Consider the following 14,022-nt stretch of genomic DNA (forward strand, 5'->3'; position numbering starts at 1 on the left):
GGCAAATATGTTCTTGACAATAATAAATACAGTTTGATGAAATATTTACTATTATGGTCTGATTTAGATTGGGCCTTCAGGAGATGATCTCATATTGTTGCGGTCTGATGAAAAATCTTGTAACTCCTTTTTTTGCCATTACATTTGAAATGTTTTAAATTTGTTGAGAGCAGTAATTCCCCCCAATGTACTCTGAACATTTCATGACTCTCGGACCAAGGACCAAGATGGTAGCCTTGTGGTTAGAGCGTTGGGCAAGTAACCGAAAGGTTGCTAAATCAAATCCCCAAGCTGACAAGGTAAAAATGTGTCGTTCTGTCCCTGATCAAGGCAGTTAACCCACTGTTCTTAAACTGTCGTTGTAAATAAGAATTTGTTCTTAACTGACTTGCCTAGATAAATAAATAATCATTCTGAAGTTTCATATTTTTATGCTCATTCATGGGAAAATGTGGTCAAGAAAAGCTTCTGTTTTGAAGAGAAGAGATTTTCATCAGACATTGACGATATGACATTGAATATGGTTGTAAAATACACGCTTGAAAGCAATGTGACGGTGGGCAGTGGGGCATGTAACACATCTCCATAGGAAGTGAAACAAAGGGTCCAGTCAGAACCGAGTGTGTCTGTGTGTGTGGACCTCTAGAGCGTCTTATCCCTCGACCCAGAGGGTCCAATAGGCCTCGTTGTTTCTGTCTGAGCTGAGACACTGAGTCAGCTGATGTGTGTGTGGGTGTGTCTTGTTCATCTGCTTTGTGCCTGTCGGCGGGTCTGTTTATGACCTCATTCCCACAATCTTTGGCATGGTACTTTCGCGTCTTTACTATCATTAACTGAAGACTGATAGTTTTTATCAAAGATCCTCTGTAATTAGTTACTATGCGATCAACTGATTAATCACGTAACTAATTAACTATGAAATCGGGGCACCAAGGGAAAATAGGGGGATGGCTTGCTATACCCAAAAAGGCCAACGTCATGACAGTACAGATTAGGTTAGATCTCTGGAAATCTCTGAAATTGCTTTGGTGAAGGTAATACATTGTACTGTTTACCATGTAAACATCAGCTAGCATCATCCTCTTCCCGGTTGCTTCCACTCTATGGTTATTTCAAGGAACTTTAGACTATTAGGATGGGAATGCTTGCAGAAATCTCATCTGTCTTGTATCACTGAGGGATTGTAACCACATTTCCATCTACAGTTTCTATGTGATTAAAGTAATTTGTTATGAACAAAAAAAGTCACGACAGCTGTGATGGAAACAGGAAGTTTCAGGGCAATTATATAAATGCTGACAGATAATTTGTTGAGTCGATATGGTGGGATCTTTTTGTGTCTGTAAAATGAATTTAGTTGATAATGGCAGTCGACACGCCTTTATGAGCAAATATTGATATAATAACCATCATATAGGAAGTAAACTTGGAGTTACGAAATGATATGGTGTGTGGTCCTCACACTACAACTCAGGAAACCATGCAGTTTATTAGGCTACAGATTAAATAAGTTATGATGAACTTCACAAGGTGGGGAAGTGCACAGTGATCTTGATGCTCCTTTCCAATAAATATTGAGGGTCTGATTTTTGGTGACATGATGATTGATGCTTGACTGCGTTTGACAAATAAAAATATTCTCACTCTTATCCATAATAATGTCATCATGTAGACTAGACTTCCCGCACAGCCTACCTGTGAGCTGTTGGCTAGAGTGCACGTGCAAAGACCAGAGTAGACACATTTGCTATTTAATTTCAACAGTTTTTGTGACAAAACTATCGGTAGAGCTGAATTGAGATGGAAATACATTGACCTTTAGATTTTTATTCTGTACATGAAAACATAAGTGAAAAAGTACATTTTGTGTGTGGATTTCTGTGCGTTTTCTATGCAGATTTTAGAATATTTAGATGGAAACATAGCTACTGACGCATTCTTCTGTTCAACTGAAACATTGTTTTACGACTTTCTTGCCTACTATGTACTGCCTACATCCTTCCTGTGACTGCCTACATGCTTTTTGTCACTGCCTACTTCCTTCCTGTGACTGCCTACATCCTTCCTGTGACTGCCTACATGCTTTCTGTCACTGCCTACTTCCTTCCTGTGACTGCCTACATCCTTCCTGTGACTGCCTACATGCTTTCTGTCACTGCCTACTTCCTTCCTGTGACTGCCTACATCCTTCCTGTGACTGCCTACATGCTTTCTGTCACTGCCTACTTCCTTCCTGTGACTGCCTACATCCTTCCTGTGACTGCCTACATGCTTTCTGTCACTGCCTACTTCCTTCCTGTGACTGCCTACATCCTTCCTGTGACTGCCTACATGCTTTCTGTCACTGCCTACTTCCTTCCTGTGACTGCCTACATCCTTCCTGTGACTGCCTACATGCTTTCTGTCACTGCCTACTTCCTTCCTGTGACTGCCTACATCCTTCCTGTGACTGCCTACATGCTTTCTGTCACTGCCTACTTCCTTCCTGTGACTGCCTACATCCTTCCTGTGACTGCCTACATGCTTTCTGTCACTGCCTACTTCCTTCCTGTGACTGCCTACATGCTTTCTGTGACTGCCTACATGCTTTCTGTCACTGCCTACTTCCTTCCTGTGACTGCCTACATCCTTCCTGTGACTGCCTACATGCTTTCTGTCACTGCCTACTTCCTTCCTGTGACTGCCTACATCCTTCCTGTGACTGCCTACATCCTTCCTGTGACTGCCTACATGCTTTCTGTCACTGCCTACTTCCTTCCTGTGACTGCCTACATCCTTCCTGTGACTGCCTACATCCTTCCTGTGACTGCTTACTTCCTTCATGTGACTGCCTACATCCTTCCTGTGACTGCCTACATCCTTCCTGTGACTGCCTACATCCTTCCTGTGACTGCCTACATCCTTCCTGTGACTGCCTACATCCTTCATGTGACTGCCTACATCCTTCCTGTGACTGCCTACATCCTTCCCGTGACTGCCTACATCCTTCCTGTGACTGCCTACATCCTTCCTGTGACTGCCTACATCCTTCCTGTGACTGCCTACATCCTTCCTGTGACTGCCTACATCCTTCCGGTGACTGCCTACATCCTTCCTGTGACTGCCTACATCCTTCCTGTGACTGCCTACATATCTCTATCAATACCTAATGCTGATACAGCAGCATCATCAGTGGTGTCTGACCAATCATGATGTCACTTATGTCATAGACTGGGGAATGTACTCTAGCCGCGTTCACGTGCTTGCAAGTTGAAAATGTCAGTTTCCTAGTTCTGACTAGCACATGCACGCGAGTACATTCCCCAGTCTATGACAAAAGTGACATCATGATTGGTCAGACACCACTGATGATGCGGCTGTATCAGTCACGCTCAGATTAACCTAATCGCTGCATTACCTCTAAGGGCCACAGGCACCAGCTGCTGCCAGGTGCTTTCTCTGCTTCTGTGCCTTGGCCATTAAAGCTTTCACAGAGACGGACTTGCTCAGTTTTCCACAAACGCCAGGCCTAGTTTCAGATTCTACCAGCTCCACAATTCTTCCTGAAATGATGACAATGCATTTTCCACTTCTGTATGTAGTCAGCCAAATATATTATATATCTGGTCTGCCATATACAGTGTATCACAATAGTTTACTTGGTGTAGATTTCTGGGTTTGGTTTGGATACTTCTAACCTTTGTTTCCTTCCTGTCTGTCCTTTCAGCGATCCTAAACCCCAAACAGCCGAAGGAGAACAAGAGCTTCAACTTCGACTACTCCTACTGGTCACATACCACGGTGAGTTTTGCCACACAAGTCCCACACTAGAGACTTGAATTTGAATGTTGTGCATTTAAAGATCATGCAAGTCATGAGGTCAGAATTTACTCTGTAATTGCTTAATAAAGGTGTATTAAAACTCAATCCCTTTCGCTCTCCTCTCTCACTCTCTCTCTCTCTTGCGCTCTTGCTCAATCTCTCTCTCTCTGTCTCTCTCTCCTCTCTTGCTCTCTCTCTCTGTTTCTCTCTCCTCTCTTGCTCTCTCTCTCTCTGTTTCTCTCTCCTCTCTTGCTCTCTCTCTGTTTCTCTCTCCTCCTTTGCTCTCTCTCTCTCTCTCTCTCTTGCTCTCTCTCTCTCTCTCTTTCTCTCTCTCTCTCTCTTCTCTCTCTCTCTCTCTCTCTCTCTCTCTCTCTCTCTCTCTCTCTCTCTCTCTCTCTCTCTCTCTCTCTCTCTCTCTCTCTCTCTCTCTCTCTCTCTCTCTCTCTCTCTCTCTCTCTCTCTCTCTCTCTCTCTCTCTCTCTTCAGCCGGACGACATCAACTATCATTCACAGAAGCAGGTGTACAAAGACATTGGAGAGGAGATGTTGCTGCATGCCTTTGAGGGCTACAACGTGTGTATCTTTGCATATGGCCAGACTGGATCTGGGAAGAGCTACACCATGATGGGCAAGCAGGACCAGAAGGACCAGCAAGGCATCATCCCTCTGGTAGGATGGATGGATAAAATGGATGGATGACTAAATGTAGTAAAGACATCATAATCTATAGTTACTTCATCACGTACATGTCAAATACTGAAACTATGAAAACACATTTAGGTTTATGCCAAAGAAATGCCTCTTATTCATAATACATACTGATTGCTGTGTTCAATGACCCAAGCCCAGCTCAGTTAATCCCTACCATTGTGTCGCTGAGTTGTCATAATGCTTCAGCAAATGTACATTACCCCTTGTGTGTTGGTAGACACAATGTAAGTAACCTAATTTATGTCGCTCTTAACCTGAATGTCTCTGCTCATCCTACATATATTGTATGCAGTAATCATGTGCCTATAAACCAGAGTTAAACTGTTAGCACTGAGCTGGTGTGCCCTAGTAGGAAGTCCACTGTGTGCAGCACACCCTGCACTAACATAAATAATATGAGCATGTCTACTTCTGCTAAGCATCCCAGGAAAGCAATGAAAACAATCAAGTATCACAGAAAAGTGCAAAATAAATTGCCCATGTGAACATATGTAGCTTAAGAAACAAGGTTCATGAAATACATTTTTATTAGTAACAGATGACATTCATATACTGACAATCTCTGAAACTCACTTAGATAATACCTTTGATGATACAGTGGTAGCAACACATGGTTATAACATCTACAGAAAAGACAGAAATGCCAATGGTGGAGGTGTTGCGGTTTATATTCATGATCTACAGGGTCATATGTCTCACCTGAATCCCATTCTTGTGGGAAGCTGCTATAGACCACCAAGCGCTAATAGTCCATATCTGGAAAACATGTGAAATGATTGATAATGTATGTGATATTGATAGAGAGGTATAATTTCTGGGTGATTTAAATATTGACTGGCTTTCATTAGGCTGCCCACTCAAGAGAAAACTGTAACTAGTAACTGCAACCTTGTTCAGGTTATCGATCAACCTACCAGTGTAGTTACAAACAGCGCAGGAATGGAATCATCAACATGTATTGATCACATCTTTACTGATGCTGCAGAAATTTGCTTTAAAGCAGTATCCAAATCCATCGGATGTAGTGATCACAATATAGTAATGGCACCAGAGGGGATGGCTGCCGTTTTACAGGGTCCTAACCAACTGCTATTCTGTGTGCTTTTTCGCATTGTTTGTAACTAGTAATGAACATAAAGTTGACGCTATGGTCTCTTATGACTGAAAAGAGCTTCTGGACATCAGAACAGCGATTACTCACCTTGAACTGGGCAAATGAGTCCGACGTAAATGACATACTGCTCTCCGGAGACCCGGCCCAAATCCCTGTCATTTGCGGGAAGAAAAGGCGGAGATACAGAGGGAGAAGGTTGGGATGCCTTGTTAGGATTCGTAGGCGAGTGAGAAAATCACCACTACCATTGGTTCTATTGGCCAATGTGCAATCACTGGAAAACAAACTGGATGAACGGCCGAGACTATCCTACCAATGGGACATTAAAAAATGTAATATCTTATGTTTCACCGAGTCGTGGCTGAACGACGACACGGATAATATAGAGTTGGCCGGGTTTTCCGTGCATCGGCAGGACAGAGCAGCTACGTGTGGTAAGACCAAGGGCAGGGGTGTGTGTCTATTTGTCAATAACAGCTGATGCACAATCTTTAATATTAAAGAAGTCTCAAGATATTGCTCACCTGAGGTAGAGTACCTCATGATGAGCTGTAGATCACACTACCAAGAGAGTTCTCATCTATATTGTTCATAGCCGTCTATTTACCGCCACAAACCGATGCGGGCACTAAGACCGCACTTAACGAGCTGTTTAAGGTCATAAGCAAAAGAAAATGCCCATCCAGAAGCGGCGCTCCTAGTGACCAGGGACTTTAATGCAGGCAAACTAAAATCAATTTTACATAATTTCTACCAGCATGTCACATGTGCAACCAGAGAAAAAAACTCTAGACCACCTTCACTCCACACACAGAGACGCATACAAAGCTCTCCCTCGCCCTCCATTTGTCAAATCTGACCATGATTCTATCCTCCTGAAGCAAAAACTAAAGCAGGAAGTAGCAGTGATTCTCTCAATACGGAAGTGGTCAGATGACACGGATGCTACGCTACAGAACTGTTTTGCTAGCACAGACTGAAATATGTTCCGTGATTCATCCAATGGCATTGAGGAGTATACCCCCTCAGTCACTGGCTTCATCATTAAGTGCATTGACGACGTCGCCCCTACAGTGACTGTACATACATATCCCAACCAGAAGCCATAGATTACAGGCAACATCCACACTGACATAAAGTCTAGAGCTGCGGCTTTCAAGGAGTGGGACACTAATCCGGACGTTTATAAGAAATCCCACTATGCCCTTAGACGAACCATCAAACAGGCAAAGTGTCAATACAGGACTAAGATTGAATCCTACTACACCGGCTCTGACGTCAGATGTGGCAGGGCAGGGCTTGCAAACTATTACGGACTACAAAGGGAAACACAGCCACGAGCTGCCAGTGACGCGAGCCTACCAGATGAGCTAAATGCCTTTAATGCTCGCTTCAAAGCAAGCAAAACTGAAGCATGCATGAGAGCACCAGCTGTTCCGAAAGACTGTGTGATCACGCTCTCCGTAGCCGATGTGAGCAAGACCTTTAAACAGGTCAACATTCACAAGGCCACGGGGTCAGGCGGATTACCAGGGCATGAACTCAGAGCATGAGCAGACCAACTGGCAAGTGTCTTCACTGACATTTTCAACCTCTCCCTGACCGAGTATGTAATTCCCAAGTTTCAAGCAGACCATCATAGTTCCAGTGCCCAAGAAGGTAACTTGCCAAAATGACTACCTCCTCGTGGCACTCACAAAGGTAGCCATGAAGTGCTTTGAAACGCTGGTCATGGCTCACATCAACACCATCAACGCAGAAACCCTAGACCCTCTCCAACTCGCATACCACCCCAACTCCACACTGCCCTTTCCCACCTGGACAAAAATAACAGCTATGTGAGAATGCTGTTCATTGACTACAGCTCAGCATTCAACACCATAGTTTCCTCAAAGCTCATCGCTAAGCTAAGGACTCTGGAACTAAACACCTTCCTCTGCAACTGGATCCTAGACTTCCTCATGGGCCGCTCCCAGGTGGTAAGGGTAGGCAACAACACATCTGCCACGCTGATCCTCAACACAGGGGCACCTCAGGGGTGTGTACTTACTGCCCTCCCGTACTCCCTGTTCACCCACGACTTCGTGGCCAAGCACGACTCCAACAGCATCATTATGTTTGCTGACGACACAACAGTGGTATTTTTTTAAATTTAGCTGTTATTTTACCAGGTAAGTTGACTGAGAACACGTTCTCATTTGCAGCAACGACCTGGGGAATAGTTACAGGGGAGGGGAGGGGGATGAATGAGCCAATTGTAAACTGGGGATTATTAGGTGACCGTGATGGTTTGAGGGCCAGATTGGGAATTTAGCCAGGAAGGCTTGATCACCAACAACGATGAGACAGCCTATAGGGAGGAGTTCAGAGACCTGGCAGTGTGTTTCCAGGACAACCTCTCCCCCAATGTGCGCAAGACAAAGGAGATGATCATGGACTACAGGAAAAGGAGAGCCGAACAGGCCCCAATTAACATCGACAGGGCTGTAGTGGAGCGTGTCGAGAGTTTCACATTATTTGGTGTCCACATCACCGACAAACTATCATGGTCCAAACACACCAAGACAGTTGTGAAGAGGGCACGACAACACCTTTTCCCCCTCATGAGACTGAAAAGATTTGGCATAGGTCCTCAGATCCTCAAAATGTTATACTGCTGCACCATCGAGAGCATCCTTACCGGTTGCATTACCGCCTGGTATGGCAGCTGCTCGGCATCCGACCGTAAGGCGCTACAGAGGGAAGTGCGTACGACCCAGTACATCACTGGGACCAAGCTTCCTGCTGCTACTCAGTGTTTATTATCTATGCATAGTTACTTTACCCCAACCTACACTTTACCCCAAACTACCTCGACTAACCTGTACCCCCACACATTGACTCGGTACCGGTACCCCCTGTATATAGCCTCGTTATTGTTATGTAATTTAATTGTGTTACTTTTTATTGGTTACTTTAGTTTATTTACTAAATATTTTCTTAACTATATTTCTGTCATGTTCTGACCTTAGTTCTTTTGTTATGTCTTTGATTAGTATGGTCAGGGCGTGAGTTGGGTGGGTTGTCAATGTTCCTTTTTCTATGATTTGGGATTTCTGTGTTTGGCCTGGTATGGTTCTCAATCAGAGGCAGCTGTCAATCGTTGTCCCTGATTGAGAACCATACTTAGGTTGCCTGGTTGTCCCTGATTGAGAACCATATTTAGGTAGCCTGGTTGTCCCCTGATTGAGAACCATAGCCTAGGTTGGTAGCCTGGTTGTCTGATTGAGAACCATACTTAGGTAGCCTGGTTGTCCCTGATTGAGAACCATACTTAGGTAGCCTGGTTGTCCCTGATTGAGAACCATATGCTTAGGTAGCCTGGTTGTCTCTGATTGAGAACCATACTTAGGTATCCTTTAGGTAGCCTGGTTGTCCCTGATTGAGAACCATACTTAGGTAGCCTGGTTGTCCCTGATTGAGAACCATACTTAGGTAGCCTGGTTGTCTCTGATTGAGAACCATACTTAGGTATCCTGGTTGTCCCTGATTGAGAACCATACTTAGGTAGCCTGGTTGTCTCTGATTGAGAACCATACTTAGGTATCCTGGTTGTCCCTGATTGAGAACCATACTTAGGTAGCCTGGTTGTCTCTGATTGAGAACCATACTTAGGTATCCTGGTTGTCCCTGATTGAGAACCATACTTAGGTAGCCTGGTTGTCTCTGATTGAGAACCATACTTAGGTATCCTGGTTGTCCCTGATTGAGAACCATACTTAGGTAGCCTGGTTGTCTCTGATTGAGAACCATACTTAGGTATCCTGGTTGTCCCTGATTGAGAACCATACTTAGGTAGCCTGCTTGTCTCTGATTGAGAACCATACTTAGGTATCCTGGTTGTCCCTGATTGAGAACCATACTTAGGTAGCCTGGTTGTCTCTGATTGAGAACCATACTTAGGTAGCCTGGTTGTCCCTGATTGAGAACCATACTTAGGTAGCCTGGTTGTCTCTGATTGAGAACCATATTTAGGTAGCCTGGTTGTCCCTGATTGAGAACCATACTTAGGTAGCCTGGTTGTCTCTGATTGAGAACCATACTTAGGTAGCCTGGTTGTCCCTGATTGAGAACCATACTTAGGTAGCCTGGTTGTCCCTGATTGAGAACCATACTTAGGTATCCTGGTTGTCCCTGATTGAGAACCATACTTAGGTAGCCTGGTTGTCCCTGATTGAGAACCATACTTAGGTAGCCTGGTTGTCCCTGATTGAGAACCATACTTAGGCCTGGTTGTCTCTGAGAGAACCTGGTTGTCCCTGATTGAGAACCATATTTAGGTAGCCTGGTTGTCCCTGATTGAGAACCATATTTAGGTAGCCTGGTTGTCCCTGATTGAGAACCATATTTAGGTAGCCTGGTTGTCCCTGATTGAGAACCATACTTAGGTAGCCTGGTTGTCCCTGATTGAGAACCATACTTAGGTAGCCTGGTTGTCCCTGATTGAGAACCATACTTAGGTAGCCTGGTTGTCCCTGATTCAGAACCATACTTAGGTAACCTGGTTGTCCCTGATTGAGAACCATACTTAGGTAGCCTGGTTGTCCCTGATTGAGAACCATACTTAGGTAGCCTGGTTGTCCCTGATTGAGAACCATACTCAGGTAGCCTGGTTGTCCCTGATTGAGAACCATACTTAGGTAGCCTGGTTGTCCCTGATTGAGAACCATACTTAGGTAGCATGGTTGTCCCTGATTGAGAACCATACTTAGGTAGCCTGGTTTCACTTTGAGTTGTGGGTGATTCTTTTCCGTGTCAGTGTTTGTTCCACACGTTTGTTTCGGTTTTTGTTTCTTCACGTCGTTATTTTGTATTTTGGTGTTCAGGCAAATAAACATAATGAACACGTACCACGCTGCGCATTGGTCCGATCTCTCCTACTCCTCCTCAGACGAAGAGGAGGAAAGCCGTAACAATTTCTTGATCTGCATTGTTGGTTATGGGCTTGTAAGTAAGCATTTCACTGTAAGGTCTACACCTGTTGTATACGGAGCTTGTGACAAATACAATATGGTTTTTAATAACCATATCAAGGAAAACCAAAGTTCCAAAGGCTGGCCCTAATATAGTGTATAAGAGGTCATACAATAAGTTTTGTATTGATTCCTATGTTGTTGATTTAAAGAATATTTGTTGGTCTGTGGTGTGCAATGAGGAGCAACCATACGCTGCACTTGACACATTTATGAAATTGCTTATTCCAGTTACTAATAAGCGCGCGCCCATTAAAAACAATATTGTTGTCTATCAACAATGACAAGCCACTGAGGTCTGATTTAATGGAAAATTACTGAGGATAATAGTGGACAATATTGCCACTCCTATTTGCCATATTTTAAATCTAAGCCTACTAGAAAGTGTGTTCCGTATGGTTACTCCTACAAATCATTCACTAAACTCTAAACCTCAACTAAATCTTGTAATAAATCATATATGCAATATGAGAAAGTTGAGGTGACTAAACTGCTTGGAGTAACTCTGGATTATAAACTGTCATGGTCAAAACATGTTGATACAACAGTAGCTAAGATGGGGAGAAGTCTGTACATAATTAAGCGCTGCTCTGCCCTTTTAACAACACTATCAACAAGGCAGGTCCTACAGGCCCTGGTTTTGTCACACCTGGACTACTGTTCAATTATGTGGTCAGGTGCCACAAAGAGGGACCTCGGAAAATGACAATTGGCTCAGAACAGGGCAGCACGGCTGTCCCTTAAATGTACACGGAGAGCTGACATTAATCATTTGCATGTCAATCTCTCATGGCTCAAAGTGTAGGAGAGATTCACTACTTGTGTAGTGATGACATGCTGAATGCACCGAGGTGTCTGTTTAAACTACTAGCACACAGCTCAGACACCTGATCATACCCCACAATACATGCCAACAGAAGTCTCTTCACAGTCCCCAAGTCTAGAACAGACTATGGGAGGCGCACAGTACTACATAGAGCCATGACTACATGGAACTCTATTCCACAGTACTACATAGAGCCATGGCTACAAGGAACTGTTCCACAGTACTACATAGAGCCATGGCTACATGGAACTCTATTCCATAGTACTACATAGAGCCATGGCTACATGGAACTCTATTCCACAGTACTACATGTGCTGTATGCTTAACACTCTGGCAGTCCTACAATCTAAGCTAGATGCTCTCAATCTCACACAAATCATCAAGGAACCCACCAGGTACAACCCTAAATCTGTAAACAAGGGCACCCTCATAGACATCATCCTGACCAACTGGCCCTCCAAATACACCTCCGCTGTCTTCAACCAGGATCTCAGCGATCACTGCCTCATTGCCTGTATCCGCTACGGAGCCGCAGTCAAACGACCACCCCTCATCACTGTCAAATGCTCCCTAAAACACTTCTGTGAGCAGGCCTTTCTAATCGACCTGGCCCGGGTATCCTGGAAGGACATTGACCTCATCCCGTCAGTTGAGGATGCCTGGTCATTCTTTAAAAGTAACTTCCTCACCATTTTAGATAAGCATGCTCCGTTCAAAAAATGCAGAACTAAGAACAGATATAGCCCTTGGTTCACTCCAGACCTGACTGCCCTCGACCAGCACAAAAACATCCTGTGGCGGACTGCAATAGCATCGAATAGTCCCCGCGATATGCAAATGTTCAGGGAAGTCAGGAACCAATACACGCAGTCAGTCAGGAAAGCTAAGGCCAGCTTCTTCAGGCAGAAGTTTGCATCCTGTAGCTCCAACTCCAAAAAGTTCTGGGACACTGTGAAGTCCACGGAGAACAAGAGCACCTCCTCCCAGCTGCCCACTGCACTGAGGCTAGGTAACACGGTCACCACCGATAAATCCATGATTATCGAAAACTTCAACAAGCATTTCTCAACGGCTGGCCATGCCTTCCGCCTGGCTACTCCAACCTCGGCCAACAGCTCCGCCCCCCCCCGCAGCTACTCGCCCAAGCCTCTCCAGGTTCTCCTTTACCCAAATCCAGATAGCAGATGTTCTGAAAGAGCTGCAAAACCTGGACCTGTACAAATCAGCTGGGCTTGACAATCTGGACCCTCTATTTCTGAAACTATCCGCCGCCATTGTCGCAACCCCTATTACCAGCCTGTTCAACCTCTCTTTCATATCGTCTGAGATCCCCAAGGATTGGAAAGCTGCCGCAGTCATCCCCCTCTTCAAAGGGGGAGACACCCTGGACCGAAACTGTTATAGACCTATATCCATCCTGCCCTGCCTATCTAATGTCTTTGAAAGCCAAGTCAACAAACAGGTCACTGACCATCTCGAATCCCACCGTACCTTCTCCGCTGTGCAATCTGGTTTCCGAGCCGGTCACGGGTGCACCTCAGCCACGCTCAAGGTACTAAATGATATCATAACCGCCATTGATAAAAGACAGTACTGTGCAGACGTCTTCATCGACCTTGCCAAGGCTTTCGACTCTGTCAATCACCATATTCTTATCGGCAGACTCAGACGACACCATTCTATATTCTTCCGGCCCGTCCTTGGACACTGTGCTATCTAACCTCCAAACGAGCTTCAATGCCATACAACACTCCTTCCGTGGCCTCCAACTGCTCTTAAACGCTAGTAAAACCAAATGCATGCTTTTCAACCGTTCGCTGCCTGCACCTGCACGCCTGACCAGCATCACCACCCTGGATGGTTCCGACCTTGAATATGTGGACATCTATAAGTACCTAGGTGTCTGGTTAGACTGTAAACTCTCCTTGCAGACGCATATCAAACATCTCCAATCGAAAATCAAATCAAGAGTCGGCTTTCTATTCCGCAACAAAGCCTCCTTCACTCACGCCGCCAAACTTACCCTAGTAAAACTGACTATCCTACCGATCCTCGACTTCGGCGACGTCATCTACAAAATTGCTTCCAACACTCTACTCAGCAAACTGGATGCAGTTTATCACAATGCCATCCGTTTTGTCACTAAAGCACCTTATACCACCCACCACTGCGACTTGTATGCTCTAGTCGGCTGGCCCTCGCTACATATTCGTCGCCAGACCCACTGGCTCCAGGTCATCTACAAGTCCATGCTAGGTAAAGCTCCGCCTTATCTCAGTTCACTGGTCACGATGGCAACACCCATCCGTAGCACGCGCTCCAGCAGGTGTATCTCACTGATCATCCCTAAAGCCAACACCTCATTTGGCTGCCTTTCGTTCCAGTTCTCTGCTGCCTGTGACTGGAACGAATTGCAAAAAGCAATGAAGTTGGAGACTTTTATCTTCCTCACCAACTTCAAACATCTGCTATCTGAGCAGCTAACCGATCGCTGCAGCTGTACATAGTCTATTGGTAAATAGCCCACCCATTTTTACCTACCTCATCCCCATACTGTT

The 14,022-nt window shown here is 44.9% G+C and overlaps 1 protein-coding gene across 23 annotated transcripts in view; it reads left to right on the plus strand.

Moving 5' to 3' along the window:
* LOC124042060 (kinesin-like protein KIF1A) overlaps positions 1–14,022 on the plus strand; it is a 52,102-nt gene that overhangs the window by 5,115 nt on the left and 32,965 nt on the right. For all 23 annotated transcript variants that reach the window (XM_046360347.1, XM_046360356.1, XM_046360353.1 and 20 more), the window contains exons 3-4: positions 3,707–3,780; positions 4,288–4,470. In XM_046360347.1, coding sequence (XP_046216303.1) covers positions 3,707–3,780; positions 4,288–4,470 — 257 coding nt within the window. The remainder of the gene's footprint in view (positions 1–3,706; positions 3,781–4,287; positions 4,471–14,022) is intronic.

This window comes from Oncorhynchus gorbuscha, linkage group LG08, assembly GCF_021184085.1.
Source record: "Oncorhynchus gorbuscha isolate QuinsamMale2020 ecotype Even-year linkage group LG08, OgorEven_v1.0, whole genome shotgun sequence".
Taxonomy (NCBI): Eukaryota; Metazoa; Chordata; class Actinopteri; order Salmoniformes; family Salmonidae; genus Oncorhynchus; species Oncorhynchus gorbuscha.